Genomic DNA, 17833 nt, shown 5'->3' with positions numbered 1-17833 from the left:
GTTTGCGCTGTAAGATGTTTTAAAATTTCAAGATTTCTCTTTGAAGAGCATTGTGGAAATTGCAAACTCATCCATCACAAAATGGAGAAACGTTCTGTGCTGCTTCAATTAGGAATTAGTTTGCCGTTTCGAGTTTACCTTGAGAGCGGTTGCTTGACCTTGTATATTGGGTCTGTTCTCTGATTTCACTCATCTGACAGCCGCGCGGATAGCCAGTGCAAGCGAGTCAGACGCTGGTCAGAGCGCATGCGCGCAAACAGCTTGCTCAGTATAGCACAGCCTTCTACTGCTCTGTAGGTAAGTTCACCAATACAATACAAAAATAGGGTCACTTCTTTTGGAAATAAATGAAAAGGAAAAGCAATTATGAAAGCATATATAAGACTGAATTGACTGAACAATACATTATCAACCTGCAACTAAACAGTGTTTGAAGTAAGTAATACAGGAAAGGCGCAGCTGGCTGCCCTAACTGATGTAAACAGAGGTCGGGTTTTAAAATAGACAGTGGTATCGGAAGGTGGAAGGCGTCAGTAGGTTCAGCCCCTGATCCCTGGCTGCCAGCCCCTTTATATTTCAGTCCCGGATAGACACGAAAAATCTTGGCAAGCTCCTGAGCTTCACAATCATGTACCATTTGTATTCCTGTTATACCATAAATCAGGGGGGCAGCACGGTGGTGCAGTGGCTCTGCTGTTGCCTTGCAGTAATGAGACCAGGGTTTGTGTCCTGGGTCCTTCCTACATGGAGTTTGCATGTTCTTCTCGTGATTGCGTGGGTTTTCTCCTGGTGCTTTGGTTTCTTTCCACAAGACAGGAACATGAAGGTTAGGTGGAGTGGCAATACTAAACTGGCCCTGGTGTGTGGTTGGGATGTGTGTGTGTGTGTGTGTTCACACTATGATGGACTGCTGCCCTGTCCAGGATTTGTTCCTGCCTTGCACCCTATGCTGACTGGGACGGGCTCGGCACCCCTGGCTCCCCTGTTCAGGACTAAGTGGGTTAGGAAATGACTGACTGACATTAATCCAGTTCCTTTCCAAGTTCTTATTTATTTATAGAGTTTTAATGAATTACTGTGTTTTAATTAATATTAATAGCTACATTGGGAACTTATTTCAATTCCTTTTCTCCTTTCTCAGGGTAATAGTGATATTGATTTTATAATAGTGTTTTATCATTTTGTATCAATAGACATTTTTTAATTGCTGATTACTGGATACTATTCGACTGGGTATACTTTCAAAAATTTTATGTTTAACAAAATTGAACAATTAGTCATAGACCCTTCATTATTAACGCACTTCAATTGAGGCCACTTTCATGTCACTTGAATTGCAGTCTGCTGTGTATGAAAGCCACCACAAGCCTCTATGCTCCATTTTTAACTCCATTGTAAAGTGTCATATTTAACGTTGTCTACCAAAACATGGAATTACATTCTGTTATCATTATTACTTTTGAATACAAAACTATTTAATGAACAAAAAGGCAATAACTGACTCTTGGTTCTGTGTCTCTTCGGAGAATCCTCAGGTAGCGCTGGTTTGACTTTGTGTCGAATGAGTCCCCAATGAGGCACATTACCTGCATTGTGAGGGAGCGTCTGTTATGGCACTACAGCCATGTGGCACAATTCCCTGAGGGTGATCCGGCTGGCAGGACCCCCATTGTTGAGGACCCAAGCGGCTGGACTAGGTCAAAGTGACGCCCACGTTCCTGAGAGTGGGAGTGGACCACGCGTCTGCCTGCCCTGCCAACTGGGATCCCGAGCAGTTTCGTTAGGTAATGGGTATGGCAACATACTGTACCAGTGCATGCTCCCCAACCTGACCTGACCTGACCCTTGGATGAAGGCAATAATAAAGTGAAATGCTTCAGCTTTCATATCAGTTAACATATAGACCCCGAACACACCTGATGTTACGCCACGCATACATTATCTTACTTCCCAAAACCCCGATTTCACTTTGTTGTTCCAGGGTATTGAATGTTGCTTGATGAGGGAAAAAATTAATTTAAATGATATTAGCATAAGGCTACAACATAGCAAAATGTGAACAAGTGAAAAGGGGGCAGAAAACCTTTCTACTAGCACTGTATATTAAAAGTAAGTGGCAGAGTTTGAAGCTGCAGAGAGTGACTTGAGCAGTAATTTTTGGTTTGATGCCTGTGTGAATCCATTTTTTTATTTCCTTTCACACACTTAATGATTTGTAAGTCACTCTGGACAGTGACAGCCAAATAAATAAATGCAAACGTACAGACGAAGGAGTCCACGCTTCTGTCAAAAATTCATGCTTTTTTTTTTCTGATGCACTTGAATGTCCTTTTCGCACGTCAAACACTGATTCAGCCTTTGTATATGATGCTTTAAATCTGAATTTGTTGAAGTAGAAATGCCCAGCATGCGGTGGCAGACGTGACTTTCTTTCCTCCTGTTCTCACCCCTGGCTGCTCTCATTAGTGTCTTGGTGCATGCGTGCTCACTTGTGTGTGTCAACATTGACAGCTGGCACTCCTAGCAACAGAAATCACAGGCAGTCGCCCAGAGATAATGAGAAAGGCCTGTAAACAACTGCAGGCTTCATACCTGTCTGGAAAGGCCACATTAAGGGACTCGGCTTCTTCTTCTAAGCATGTGGTAAGAGGGATCACTAGAATCAGAATGAGCAGCAAATTCACCTTAAAGTCCAGCTACTTAGGGCCATAGGAGTAGCCTTACCTTGGCCATCTGCACCACATTGGGGAATTCTGTGAGGCAGGAGATGGGTATGACATCATGGTACGTCTTAAACTTGGTCCTGAAAGATAAAGAAAAGAGACAATTATCGGCTGCAGACTACAAGGTGGGAGTATGCCTAAGATCAAATCCTGAAGGCAGCCAACAGACAGCTTTCTGAAATATTTGGAAGTAGGGGGTCATGGCAGTTGGGACTGGAACTTCAGTTGGTTTTCCAGGGTGCAGAAGAGTCTAATGATAATGTAAAGTACTTCTGATTTTGTAGAATGTCCATGAGGGTTGAGCAGCCAGCTCTCTGAGGACATTGGACCTGAAACTACATCTGACTTTGAATGTGACTTTGTCTGTTGTAACTCACAATTAACCCCCCAGATGTTATTTCTCTCCAGTAATGCTGTTGTCTGGAGCATTTGGTGTCAACTGACCAGATTTCAATTAAAATGCTCATAGACTTTACCACAACTTATATTGACATGATTTGGATCTTTCTGCTCTATTTACCATGTGTTTAATACATTGTAATTGTGGATTGTGCACATATACTATGAGCATAAATAGTGATGAGCACAATGTGAACTGAAGGGTAACTTCTACAGTTTCACCAGTGACGCTCATCCACCAACAGGTAGTACAAGGCTTCCAGGAGTTCCAGAAACATGGATTTTGGGCTGATAAGTGGAAGCAGGTAGAATGATAATGTAATTTGTGGATTCCTGTGATGTATTATTATGGACAGGGGGCCAGGGATATTCTGCTTCTTTAATCTGAAGTTTTAACTCAAGACAGTACCATACGAAGGAGCTTTAGGAAATTCAAAGGTTGGTACTAGCCCCAGGAATGATCCCCAGGATATGTTTGGTAGTGATTCATTGTCCAGGTTTAAAATCTCCTTCTGGCCAACATACAAGAGTCAGTAGGATTGGTGCTGGCAATGGCTTATTTAGCAGGAGGAAGGGAAGGCCAAAGTGCCTTCAACTAACTCTGACTCGCTAGATTATGAAAATGAAGGCTATAACGATAAATACCTGGACAAGTTGTCTAATGTGACATAGGCTAAGACTAAGGTGATGATGGCAAGTGTAAGATAGGAAACCATAGAAGAATCTGGAAGGCGGCCATGCAGTGTATGTTCAGTCCCATAGGTTCAAACCCAATCAAGTGCACAGAATGTGAGAAATGGTTCCATGTAAAGTGACTGAACGTGATTGTGGAAGAAAAATTAGACATAGGGGACACTTAGGGGATAAAGTGTTTTTAGGGGTCACACAGTCATTTAGGATAAAGTGTTTTGATATGCTTTCCATATTAAAATATAGCATTCATCTTAAAGAAATTGCACAGAGGGTTAATATATGTCAGAAGCCTGTTCAGGCATATCAGGAAACCAGATCAAGATCAAGTGAAGAACAAAGACAAAGTTGTAGCACACAGAGTAAACAAAGTTGACTAAGAGATGACTAAGAAGTAAGCAGATGTCCTGTAAACAACTAGAAAAGACAGTTGTCACATACATGGAGATATCAAGGGTAATATCTAAATGAAGAGATATTGAAGAACAAGGATATAATGGATGCTGGTTGTGCTCTATTCTAAAGCACTTCATATCTTTTATCCAATCAGAGTGTGATATGGAAGCATTAATCAGCACTGTTATGTAAATTCAGTTCCTTCTGCTTTTATTCTGTGATCACTCTGACGATGCTGCAACAGACCGCAGTAAGAGATGCTCCCTCCTCTGCTTGGTGCTGCAGATGTAATAAATGACGCAGATGGCTCCTACCCAATTACTAACTAAAAAAAGTTTTATCAGACTTGTCCTATTAGAGCAGGGGTGCCCAACTCCAGTCCTAGAGGGCCGCAGTGGCTGCAGGTTTTCATTCTAACCCTTTTCTTAATTAGTGATCTGTTTTTGCTGCTAATTAACTTCTTTTGAATTAATTTTATTTGACTTGGTTTTTAAGAAATGTTTCCCTGAATTTCTTCATCATACCTCTGAATTGCTTCATTTCTTTACTTAAATGGCATCCAAACAGAAGTGAAATGTGAAATGAGTGAGCCAACAGAGGACCAACTAAGTGAGGGCCTCAAACTCCAACCAATTTCACTCCAAGCAGTTGCTTAATTAGGCGCAGAGTCTTGTCGTTAATTAAACCCGTTCTTTAATTCCATGGCTTGTTGCTGCTCTCATTGTGCAATATCAGACATTTCTGAAATTGTGAATTTTCTCTTTTCTAAGAGCAGATCAGCATTCCTGAGACCTTCACCTTTCTTTATTTTCAGATCTTGTATGACGGTTTGCTTACCATGTTTTGGCTCATTTTGTATCTCATTATTGTTTGGCTGCTAATTAAGGAAAAAGAAACCATTAAGGAGTCTGAGTGTTCAAGAGCAAGTCAATTACAATTAATTCAAAAGAAGTTAATTAGCAGCAAAAACAGGCCACTAATTGAGAAAAGGGCTAGAATGAAAACCTGCAGCCACTGTGGCCCTCCAGGACTGGAGTTGGGCACCCCTGTATTAGAGGATAAGTTTCTTTTTTTAATTAAGACAAGGGGGCTTTGCCACCTGCTCACTTTGCTTGCCAACCCCTGGGCCAGCACTACGTGCTACCCTCTTTGCGGTCCTGCTGCTCGTGTATGGGGATGCAGATTTTACTTTTCATGTGAAGTGTTACATTTGCATCAACGTGATGTATAATTGCCCGTGATTGAATTTTGTTTTTTTCTTTCTATAAAATAAAATGACTTTTTCGAATGTTTGGCTCTGAGATTTATTCATTGCCTTTGCAAAAGCTATTCTAATGGGAAACTGTTAATGTTTTAATACAAATGGCATATCAAGATCTCTTTTGTTGTCTAATGTTATCCCCTGAAGATGTACTACATTACCTTTCTTGGATAGATCCCTCTTTCTATAGTTATTCGTGTGGTGGAAGACCAGATGTTGTTAACGGTTATAGATATTCTTCGTGATATTGTAAGTTGTTGTTTTCATCTTCCGCACGATCACCACCAACTGTTTCAGCAGTCTATTGATACACATTTAACCAATTTGCCGTGTTACCAATCGATATTTTTGGCATAAATTCATTTGACTTCCTCGTTTCTTGGTGCTAGGATTGCCCGTGTACTCATTTTTTTCTGTTGGTAACCCTTCGTGGTGCAATTCTTCAATAAGATTTGGACATAATACGTCTAATTTAATTGGGAACTTAAGTGAGGAAAACTTTAAAATGTATAAGAGCTGAGAGTGGAGGAAGTGTGTCTGTAAAAAGCATTCACAAGACTGAGAGGTGAGAGGACCGTGGTCTTGTTTGAAAATGGTTGATAGGATGGCAATATTCTCATCTCGCGGGACTTGAAAAAATCTTTTCCAAAAAGTCTCATCTCTTAAAAAGTCTTGTTGTATCAAAAGATTTATAGATTTAAACTTGGCAATATGCTAGGATCTACTGGTAGGGCAGATTTAGCTGTCACCACCAGACTGAGGTATGGTTGGCAAATACTTACAGAACTTCTACCATTGCTAAAGTCCAAGGCGACTACACTACAAACGAAAAGCAGAATTTCTTTGACCTGTATGCTGTAGTGAAATCTAAGTGTTAAAATTTGAATAACTGACAAAGTCAGAGAGAACTGGGATGTGATTGATAACATGGATGTGTGTGATGTGTCACTGAAAGACTGATCTGTGCAGCAGAGTGAATGTTAAACCTATAAGCGTTGTCTTGTGCATGTGATATGAAAGGATGATGATGACTGGGTGCAGCGATGCCGTGAACTATCGATGGATGGTAAGCAGCATAGAAGTAGGCTAAGAAACCTTGGATAGATGAGGTGGGAAGAGTTATGAATGCAGATAACAGATGCTGATGGAGAAGAGGAATTTAAGGTAAAACAGCCAACCTGGGTTACTAGCAGCCATGCCACATGCACTTCAGAACAGGTCATCTACCTGAAACCAAGCATGACTATGCCCGGTAAGTGCTTGGATGGGAAACCAACCTGGAAAAACTTGGGTTGCTGCTGGAAGAGGTGTTGGTGAGGCCAGCAGGGGGTGCTTACCTTGTGTTTTCAATGTGGAGCCCAATGCTTCAGTGCAGTGATTGGGACACTTTGAAGTAAAAATGGTGCTGGTCCTTCAGATGAGACATAAAACTGAGGTCCTGGCTTTCTGGTCATAAAAGACCCTTTTGTAAAGAGCAGGGTGTATCCAGATGTCCTGTTTAAATTGCCCACCATAGCCTAGTCATTCTGGCCCCCTAGTCATCCCCTGTCTCTAATCGGCTCTCTCTCTCTCACCACTTCATCACCTAATAGCTAATCTGTGGTGAGTGTACTGACGCAAAATGGCTGCCGTCACATCATCCAGGTGGACCAATCCACATTGGTGGTTGTTGAAGTGCCCCCCCCCCCATGTAAAAGCACTTTGAGTGGTGAGAAAAGCTCTATATAAATGTAAAGAATTATCATTATTATCCTCTTACCTAGATGTAAAACTGAACTGATGACGATGAAAGTGTACCAAGACAAACGGTGTGTGAAAATCTCACATGAGCTACAAAAATTAATACGTGTAAGGTTTAATTATGTGAAAAATACATCAATTAACAATACAGTATGTAATTTGGGAGTGTGGTAGCTGAGGACACAGACACAGGTACATGAATGCACGTGCAAGTAAAAATATGCAATGCCAAGCCAGTATGAAGCTTATAGAGACAGACATACATTTGTACAGAAAGTAGCACAACCAATTTCATGGTTCTACACAAAAGCATGATAAAAAAAATTCACAGGCAAACACACATACAACCATAGACTTGAAATTAGTCACACAGTACCAGAGAGAGATGCATACAAATGAACACTGACACACACTCTGCTCAAATCCAGTCACAATGATGCCACAAGAGTATCCAGCCACTCACTATCAGACCCACTTGATTCAGTTCAGGACAGTGGGTGGCTGGAGTCTATCCCAGCAGAACTGAATACAAGGCAGGTTCCCAACCCTGGATGGGGTGTCATTGCATTGCAGGCAAAGACAAGAATACGAGAAGTGAAAAATACCGTAGGAGGAGGCGCAGGTGCTCCTGATCGCCAATCACATCGTATTTCACCGAGAAGACGAGGTGCCCTAGAGCGCTGTCCATTGAGTAGAAGTTGAAATGCTCCTGGTGGCAGAAAAGGAATTTTCAGCAGGATCATGACTGGATTGATTGAAAAATGAATATTAACCATGTTTGACATCTAGGAACAGCGTAGCAATTAGCAAATCCTGTGTTGAGCCCTGAAGCTGCTTTGTTATCTTATTCTGGTACTACATTATATAAAGTTCAGTTATGAATCCGTTCCCCATAAAGACTAATTTACCATCAAAACTTATCTATCTATCTATCTATCTATCTATCTATCTATCTATCTATCTATCTATCTATCTATCTATCTATCTATCTATCTATCTATCTATCTATCTATCTATCTATCTATCTATCTATCTATCTATCTATCTATCTATCTATCTATCTATCTATTTAATGCTCTATATAAACACACATCGCTGATCTTCATTCACCTGTTACTTAACTCACTTAATCAACTTCAAAGTCACAAGGTGACTTTGGTGCTTATTTGGCAGGAACCAACCAAGGATGGGCCGTCGAGTCCATCATATTAGACACCAATGAACACAACACACAGGACAAATTCAGAGTTTCCTCTTTAAGATGTAAGAGAAGAAACAGACGACCACAAGATGCAAAACTAGGAAGACAAGGGAGGAAGACTAAAACTCCACACTGGTAGCCCTGGGCAGGGATCTGAAAGCAGGACTTTTGTCAGGCAGAATTACTAATAGTGATGAGCGAACCTCGAGGAGTTCACTTTGCCTTGAGTTCAGCAAAAGTGAAAATTGGTTTGCACAACTCCATACCGGCATTTCCCAGTTTGAGTTTTTGCCAGATAGTGTATGCATATTGGTGCATGGAAAGCCTGAGATCTGAGGGATCAGCAGGATATACTGAGGAGGCCATTCCTGTCACTACCTGATCTGTGCTACATAATGAGGAGCATAACATGCTTAATTCAGAAGTGAAGACACAACGTATGATGAATATGAGGACAAATAAAGTATGTCTAATTTAATCTATGCATAACAATGTATTTTCATTATGGTCAGCTAATATATCCCTCAAATGAAAATACTGCAATTTTTTTTAACGTATGAGGAATGCAAATTTGGCTGCCATATCATCTGGACAATGACATCATGCATATGTGAAGCAGTAGGCGTTACAAGTTCTCTACATGGCTGGTACAGCTCAGTGATGTCAAGCTTGCCTCGCAAAGCATCATGGGGAGCTGGGAAAAAAAAAGTTTGCCTAAGACAGCTGCATGGCTTGTCCAGGAAAATATTTGGTAAACAAGTTCACCAGTTAACACAGAATTCTTGCTGCAAAAAACACTTTGATGAATTTTGCCGATCAATGCTAATTGCTAACAATGCTACATCATCATGTAAATCTCGACTATCAGGAAGCGATGACTAATCATCCTGAACCCCTGTGAGTAAGAAAATGGACAGGTAAAGCAGATGTAAGCCACTGACATTTTATTGTAAGCATAAAGTCAAATTTTGCCACACTTTTAGAAGCACGGAAAATGGGATGAGACTTTTAGCACATTTTAGGTCACTTTGCAGTTTAGGGATTGGAAGGAAAAAAAATACATTTTTAAAAATCTATGACAGATATGAAAATGGTTTATGTTTTCAACAATAATTCCCTTTATGTTTATGATGATTCCGAGCATTAAGTTACTATTTAATTAAGACAATGGCAAACAGTTCATCGTCATATCAATCTTTACATTATATGGAACCTCTGTAGGTTGAAATGCACTTTAGATATAGAGAGGTAACATACAATAGGGCTTGTGGTCTCTAGGGGGTGTAACAGCACCCCAAACTCCAGACACAACTGCACACACAAATCCCAGGTTCACAATTAATGTTTTCCTTTAACAAAAGTACCTTTCCAAAGACTTCTTTTTTCCATTTGCCCATCACAAACAAATCCTCTCCTTTTCCTTTGTTCTAACTTTACACTTCACTCCTCTTAGAGTAGTGTCGCCCATCTCCACTCCCGAAGCTGACCTGTTGGACCAAGTGAAGGGCTCTCTCTTTTAACACCTGACTCAGGGAGTACTTCTAGTGCTCAATCCATTCTCTCCTGGAAGCACTGCCAGGTCTGGCCGCTCAACAGTTAATTCTCCACAGCTCCCCCTGGTGGTGGCCGGAGAACCTGGCAGGGCTGGACTATGGGACCACAACTCCCATACTGCCCTGTAGGCTTCCATATCAGGGCCTGGCCCACCCTCCCTGGTGGCTGCTACAGAACCCATCAGGGCAGGCCTATGGGACCACAACTCCCATGCTGCCCTGAGGGCTTCCATAACCAGAAGGGATACTGCCACCCAGTGTATGGGATTTATGATCTGCTCAGAGCAGGCAGTCTCCAACTGTACTGTATTTCTGGCCTCCTGACTGGGAAAGGGCCCTGCAAGCACCCCATTCGGGTTGCTTCTCCACCCAACATATCCATCCGCAGCTGCTAGCAGGCCAGCTCTGGAGCATCTGCTGCCTCAGCATCCCTGTGTGTGTACCTCCTGGCAGGAGGGGTCCCTTCCTGACTATCTCTTATTTTGGCTTGCAGGACAGGTAAGGGAGCAGGGTCCACCCTGGTCAGGACACCGGTTGGTCCATTACACGCACAACAGCTTGGAGTACAAGCAGGGTTATGCAACTTTCTCATGGATACACAGTGGGACAGAAGCAGATTAAATCAGAAGCTGAGTGCTTGATGTTTAAAGAAAAGTAACCATCATAAAGACAGAGGGAGAGAGAGAGACGTTCCCCACCTTTCCCAAAAAATGCTTCCTGTAGAGCTTGGCCACAGTGTTACATTCGAGGCGGATGTGAGAGGTGGACAGTGGTTGAAGATCTGCATCCTGGGTGCTGTTCAGCTCATGGTTAGTCCCTTCGATCCAATAACCCCCAAACTGGGGTAGGAGGATAAGTGGGTAGGGACTATTGCGTCCCAGGACCTGAGGGTAAGAAAACAATGAAATGACTGGCAGGAGGGAATAGGATCAGAGTGACATCTGAGAAACTCAAAGAGATTTTAATAAGGTGCAAAAAGGGCACACATTGGGTGGAGTGCCAGCCTACCGAAAACCTGGGGACTCACACCATGGGAATGCTTTGGACCAACCTTGAGAGGATAGAGGACAGATGAGGGCCATCATTGGGACCTGCCACTTCTCTTACCTCATGTACACTAGGGTATGGGATGTAGTCTTCTTCCGTCTGCAAATAACACAAAAGTATACAACGTAGTGAGGAACTGGTAAGCAGAATGGAGGCATATATCATAATGTGGTTCAGACAGATGGAATCCTGAGTGACCCCCTGTGGAGTGTCTGATACTAACTAAACATCCCTTCCATTTTTAAAGAGTTTTTTTTCAGGGCTCATCTAGTAACTTAAAGCTCTTATTGATCATATGATAATACTAGAGGCATAATAGCGGTACATGAAAGTGGCTTGAGTAACTGACCATTTAGATCTCTAGAGACCTGGGACACATTGTTGTTGACTTTAACATCCATCCATCCATCCATTGTCTCCCGCTTATCCGAGGTCGGGTCGCGGGGGCAGCAGCTTGAGCAGAGATGCCCAGACTTCCCTCTCCCCGGCCACTTCTTCTAGCTCTTCCGGGAGAATCCCAAGGCGTTCCCAGGCCAGTCAAGAGACATAGTTCCTCCAACGTGTCCTGGGTCTTCCCCGGGGCCTCCTCCCGGTTAGACGTGCCTGGAACACCTCACCAGGGGGGCGTCCAGGAGGCATCCTGATCAGATGCCCAAGCCACCTCATCTGACTCCTCTCGATGCAGAGGAGCAGCGGCTCTACTCTGAGCCCCTCCCGGATGACTGAGCTTTTCACCCTATCTTTAAGGGAAAGCCCAGACACCCTGCGGAGGAAACTCATTTCAGCCGCTTGTATTCGCGATCTCGTTCTTTCGGTCAATACCCATAGCTCATGACCATAGGTGAGGGTAGGAACATAGATTGACTGGTAAATTGAGAGCTTCGCCTTGCGGCTCAGCTCCTTTTTCACCACGACAGACTGATGCAGCGCCCGCATTACTGCGGATGCCGCACCGATCCGCCTGTCGATCTCACGCTCCATTCTTCCCTCACTCGTGAACAAGACCCCGAGATACTTGAACTCCTCCACTTGGGGCAGGATCTCGCCACCAACCCTGAGAGGGCACTCCACCCTTTTCCGGCTGAGGACCATCGTCTCGGATTTGGAGGTGCTGATTCTCATCCCAGCCGCTTCACACTCGGCTGCGAACCGATCCAGAGAGAACTGAAGATCACGGCCTGATGAAGCAAACAGGACAACATCATCTGCAAAAAGCAGTGACCCAATCCTGAGCCCACCAAACCGGACCCCCTCAACGCCCTGCCTGCGCCTAGAAATTCTGTCCATAAAAGTTATGAACAGAATCGGTGACAAAGGGCAGCCCTGGCGGAGTCCAACTCTCACTGGAAACGGGTTCGACTTACTGCCGGCAATGCGGACCAAGCTCTGGCACCGATCGTACAGGGACTGAACAGCCCTTATCAGGGGGGCCGGTACCCCATACTCTCGGAGTACCCCCCACAGGATTCCCCGAGGGACACGGTCGAATGCCTTTTTCAAGTCCACAAAACACATGTAGACTGGTTGGGCAAACTCCCATGCACCCTCCAGGACCCTGCTAAGGGTATAGAGCTGGTCCACTGTTCCGCGACCAGGCCGAAAACCACACTGTTCCTCCTGAATCCGAGGCTCGACTATCCGACGGACCCTCCTCTCCAGGACCCCTGAATAGACTTTTCCAGGGAGGCTGAGGAGTGTGATCCCTCTGTAGTTGGAACACACCCTCCGATCCCCCTTCTTCAAGAGGGGGACCACCACCCCGGTCTGCCAATCCAGAGGCACTGTCCCTGATGTCCATGCGATGTTGCAGAGGCGCGTCAGCCAAGACAGTCCTACAACATCCAGAGGCTTGAGGAACTCCGGGCATATCTCATCCACCCCCGGGGCCCTGCCACCACTGAGTTTTTTGACCACCTCGGTGACCTCAGTCCCAGAGATGGGGGAGCCTACCTCTGAGTCCCCAGGCTCTGCTTCCTCATTGGAAGGCATGTTAATGGGATTGAGGAGGTCTTCGAAGTATTCCCCCCACCGACCCACAACGTCCCGAGTCGAGGTCAGCAGCGCACCATCCCCACCATATACAGTGTTGACACTGCACTTCTTCCCCTTCCTGAGACGCCGGATGGTGGACCAGAATCTCCTCGAAGCCGTCCGAAAGTCGTTCTCCATGGCCTCCCCAAACTCCTCCCACTCCCGAGTTTTTGCCTCAGCAACCACCAAAGCCGCATTCCGCTTGCCCTGCCGGTACCTATCAGCTGCCTCCGGGGTCCCACAGGACAAAAGGGTCCTGTAGGACTCCTTCTTCAGCTTGATGGCATCCTTCACCGCCGGTGTCCACCAACGGGTTCGGCGATTGCCGCCACGACAGGCACCGGCCACCTTACGGCCACAGCTCCGGTCAGCTGCCTCAACAATAGAGGCACGGAACATGGCCCATTCGGACTCAATGTCCCCCACCTCCCTCGGGATGTGGTCGAAGTTCTGCCGGAGGTGGGAGTTGAAGCTACTTCTGACAGGGGGCTCTGCCAGACGTTCCCAGCAGACCCTCACAACACGTTTCAGCCTACCACGCCTGACCGGCATCCTCCCCCACCATCGAAGCCAACTCACCACCAGGTGGTGATCAGTTGACAGCTCCGCCCCTCTCTTCACCCGAGTGTCCAAGACATGTGGCCGCAAGTCCGACGACACGACCACAAAGTCGATCATCGAACTGAGGCCTAGGGTGTCCTGGTGCCAAGTGCACATATGAACACCCCTATGCTTGAACATGGTGTTCGTTATGGACAATCCGTGACGAGCACAGAAGTCCAATAACAAAACACCGCTCGGGTTCAGATCGGGGGGGCCATTCCTCCCAATCACGCCCTTCCAGGTCTCACTGTCATTGCCCACGTGAGCATTGAAGTCTCCCAGCAGAACGAGGGAGTCCCCAGAAGGTATGCCCTCTAGCACCCCCTCCAGGGACTCCAAAAAGGGTGGGTACTCTGAACTGCTGTTCGGTGCATACGCACAAACAACAGTTAGGACCCGTTCCCCCACCCGAAGGCGAAGGGAGGCTACCCTCTCGTCCACTGGGGTAAACCCCAATGTACAGGCTCCAAGTTGGGGGGCAATAAGTATACCCACACCTGCTCGGCGCCTCTCACCGGGGGCAACTCCAGAGTGGTAAAGAGTCCAGCCCCTCTCAAGGAGATTGGTTCCAGAGTCCAAGCTGTGCGTCGAGGTGAGTCCGACTATATCTAGCCGGAACCTCTCAACTTCGCGCACTAGCTCAGGCTCCTTCCCCTTCAGAGAGGTGACATTCCACGTCCCAAGAGCCAGTTTCTGTAGCCGAGGATCGGACCGCCAAGGTCCCCGCCTTCGGCCACCACCCAACTCACACTGCACCCGACCTCCTTGGCCCCTCCCATAGGTGGTGAGCCCATGGGAAGGGGGACCCACGTTGCCTCTTCGGGCTGTGCCCGGCCGAGCCCCATGGGTGCAGGCCCGGCCACCAGGTGCTCGCCATCGAGCCCCACCTCCAGGCCTGGCTCCAGAGTGGGGCCCCGGTGACCCGCGTCCGGGCAAGGGAAAACGCCGTCCAAAATTGTTTTTCTTCATAGGAGGTTTGTTTAACCGCTCTTTGTCTCATCCCTCACCTAGGACCAGTTTGCCTTGGGTGGCCCTACCAGGGGCATAAAGCCCCGGACAACAGAGCTCCTAGGATCATTGGGACACGGAAACCCCTCCACCACGATAAGGTGACGGTTAAAGGAGGGGTTGACTTTAACAGGTCAGTATAATCTTCATTCAAGACCCTCTTATTTTTAAAGACTGCAGAACTAGCAGTCAAGAGCCAACAGATTTTTCTTTAATAATCACTTATAGTAACAAAACCCTGCAGAAGAAAACAACTACAAAGACAAAATGCAACATTCAGCTGTGTCACTACCTGATCTGTGCTACATAATGAGGAGCATAACATGCTTAATTCAGAAGTGAAGACACAACGTATGATGAATATGAGGACAAATAAAGTATGTCTAATTTAATCTATGCAGTGCCATTTCAGGCTGCACTCACCTTCAAGGGGGGTGGAAGGACACTTCTCTGCTCATCCATCCTACTGCTCTGAAAGTGAAACAGAGGGGCACATCAGTGGGCAACTGTGAAAGATTTAGCAGCTGGAGATGATGAGGTGGGATGGCTGGGTGACTGGACACTGATGGGTTTTAGGGCAACACTAAAATGGGAAAGATGACCGACATCAAACAAACAGACAAGGAAGGGCAGGACAATTATTCTGGTGTGGCATGTGCTTTTTAGGAACAGGCTACACATGTGCAGAATTGTGGCCTGCTGTTGAATGCAGTGGACTGGTGGAATTACCTTGAAAGAATTGCACAAAGCAAACTACCCGTGTTTGAAGATATAATGGCAGTGCCCAGAGGGCATACAATCATATGAGAGTACCCACTTGGCTACATGAGATCATACTTTTGTGGAGACCCAGGTGACTGAATCATAATTTTGGAAGAGGGCAAATGATAATGAAGGGGGTGGCGTTTGCTCACTAAAGCTTGACATCAAACACCTATGAGGTGAAACATCGTGGACCAACACAGAGACCAGTCAGACGTGGTTCCTTTCCTGCTCTGCACGGCCATCTTTTCTTATACTGATCACCTTTGACCTTGTCCTTGATTTTATGTTAACTTTACAAGACACTGAAAAATTAGTTCTTTTTTGAGTCAACTAGGGATTGGCTCAGGCAGACCCCCATGACCCTGTAGTTAGGATATAGCGGGTTGGATAATGGATGGATGGATAGATTACTGTAATGCACTCCTGGCAGGACTATCTAAGAAAGACAACAATCGGATGCTGTTAGTTCAGAAATCAGCAGAAAGAATCTTAACTAGAAAAAGAACATTTGAGCACATCTCACCAGTTTTAGCATCGTTACACTGGTTACCTGTATCATCCAGAATTGACTTTAAAATCCTACTAAAGGTTTATAAAGCTTTAAGTAATCTTGCCCTGTCCTGTTTTTATATCTGTCCTCCTACACTCCAAGTCGTAACCTTAGATGTTCAAATGGAGGTCTGCTTATAATTCCAAGAGGTAAACTTAGAAGAAGTGGAGAGGCGGCCTTTTGCTGTTATGCACCTAACATGTGGAATACGTTACCTATGGAAATTTGCCAGACTAACACTGTGGAACAATTTTTAAAAAATGCTAAAAACTTTATTCTTTTAATATGGATTTTTCGATTTTTCATAGCCACATTTTAGTTGTACTCCTGATAGACTATATGGATATACAATTATCATATTCTTCAGGGATCTGCAATATGTACTAATCCCCACTATTTTCTGCTGTCTTTTGTGGCGCTCTGCACCACCACCAGCTGATCAATGTACCATGGAATGCAGGTGGATGTCCCAGCTGTCCACAAGACCAGCTTTAGGGCCGTCTTGACGCATGGGCACGCTGGGCAGTTGCCCAGGGGCCCCATGGTAATCTATGTATGTTCTGACTAGCTGAGTGGTTGTGTAGGTAGGGGCCCCAGTGCACTGCTTTGTCCGGGGGCCTATAATGTTGTTAAGACGGCTCTGACCAGCTTCATCAAATCCAATCATGTGAAGCCTGAAAACCAAGAGGTTTGATTTAAGAACATTTATGTTAGGCAGAATTCCCAATAGGGGCTTGGTGGTCTTTGTGGTCTTGGAACTCCTGCAGATTTTGTTTTTTCTCCAGCCTACCTCGAGTTTTTTTTTTCTGTCCTGCTGCCCATCTGACCTTACCTTTTCTTTGTTACTTATTCTTTAATATTATTGCCTAATCTTACTTGTTTTCTTTTCATGTAACTTTCTTTTTGTCATCTTGTAAAGCATTTTCAGCTGCATTGTTTGTATGAAAAATATGCTATATAAATATATGTTGTTCTTGTTGTTGTCACTTAATACTTTTTGAATTCAAACCATGTCAATAACAGCGAATGAGAACTCTGCACCTGATGATTCTCTCATTCATCATACGAGAACAATACCGTAACACCACATTTACAGTACGTTATAATGTATTCACTGTTTCGTTTTGCACAATTCATTATTGGAATTGTTTTACACTGAATATATAAACAATATTAGAACCAAAACCTTTATGTCTCTTTGTATAATAAATAAATAAGTCGTATGAAAACAAACCTTATAAAAATATTATTCTAATTCCTAAAAGTTATTTTTGCTTTCAACTGAACTTTAGCACACCATTTTTTAAGGACCATTGTCTGTACTGGGCGTGTGTCATTTACTGATTGCATTGACTGAACTGAATCATTACCTGAGAACGAGTCTCACGATTCTCATTCATTTGATTCGCAAACTAATCATTACCTGAGAACAAGTTGCACAACTCTCATTCACTTGTGATCCTTTAGTGTATCACCTTATTTTAAATACTTTAACTGTGTTGTCATCTTATTTGTGTACATAAACAGGACAATGTCACAAGAATTATAATCATGTTAAATAAATAACTAATTATAAAGTGCTCAAAAAAATTAAAGGAGCACTTTGAAAACACATCAGATGTTAATGGGAAAAAAATCCTGCTGGATATCTCTATTGATCTGGACTGGGTAATGTGTTAGGAACGAAAGGATGCCTCATCGTTTGATAGAAATGAAAATTATCAACCTACAGAGGGCTGAATTCAAAGACACCCCGAAAATCAAAGTGAAAAAATGATGCGGCAGGCTGAACTCCAAATCGTACTCAGTAGTTTGTATGGCCCCCGACTTGCTTGTATGCATACCTTTCAACGTCGGGGGGCATGC

At 44.5% G+C, this 17833-nt stretch overlaps 1 protein-coding gene across 33 annotated transcripts in view; it reads right to left on the bottom strand.

Annotated features, from left to right (window-relative positions):
- The window catches only part of LOC114656272 (rap1 GTPase-activating protein 1-like), a 330761-nt gene that overhangs the window by 88134 nt on the left and 224794 nt on the right, over positions 1-17833 (bottom strand). For all 33 annotated transcript variants that reach the window (XM_051931119.1, XM_051931120.1, XM_051931122.1 and 30 more), the window contains 5 exons: positions 15076-15123; positions 11071-11109; positions 10662-10847; positions 7815-7918; positions 2725-2803 (listed from right to left, as the gene is read on the bottom strand). In XM_051931119.1, coding sequence (XP_051787079.1) covers positions 2725-2803; positions 7815-7918; positions 10662-10847; positions 11071-11109; positions 15076-15123 — 456 coding nt within the window. The remainder of the gene's footprint in view (positions 1-2724; positions 2804-7814; positions 7919-10661; positions 10848-11070; positions 11110-15075; positions 15124-17833) is intronic.

Source organism: Erpetoichthys calabaricus, chromosome 8 (assembly GCF_900747795.2).
Source record: "Erpetoichthys calabaricus chromosome 8, fErpCal1.3, whole genome shotgun sequence".
Classification (NCBI taxonomy): domain Eukaryota; kingdom Metazoa; phylum Chordata; class Cladistia; order Polypteriformes; family Polypteridae; genus Erpetoichthys; species Erpetoichthys calabaricus.
Note: the sequence above shows the minus strand (reverse complement) of the source record. Positions and strands in the feature narration are given on the sequence as shown.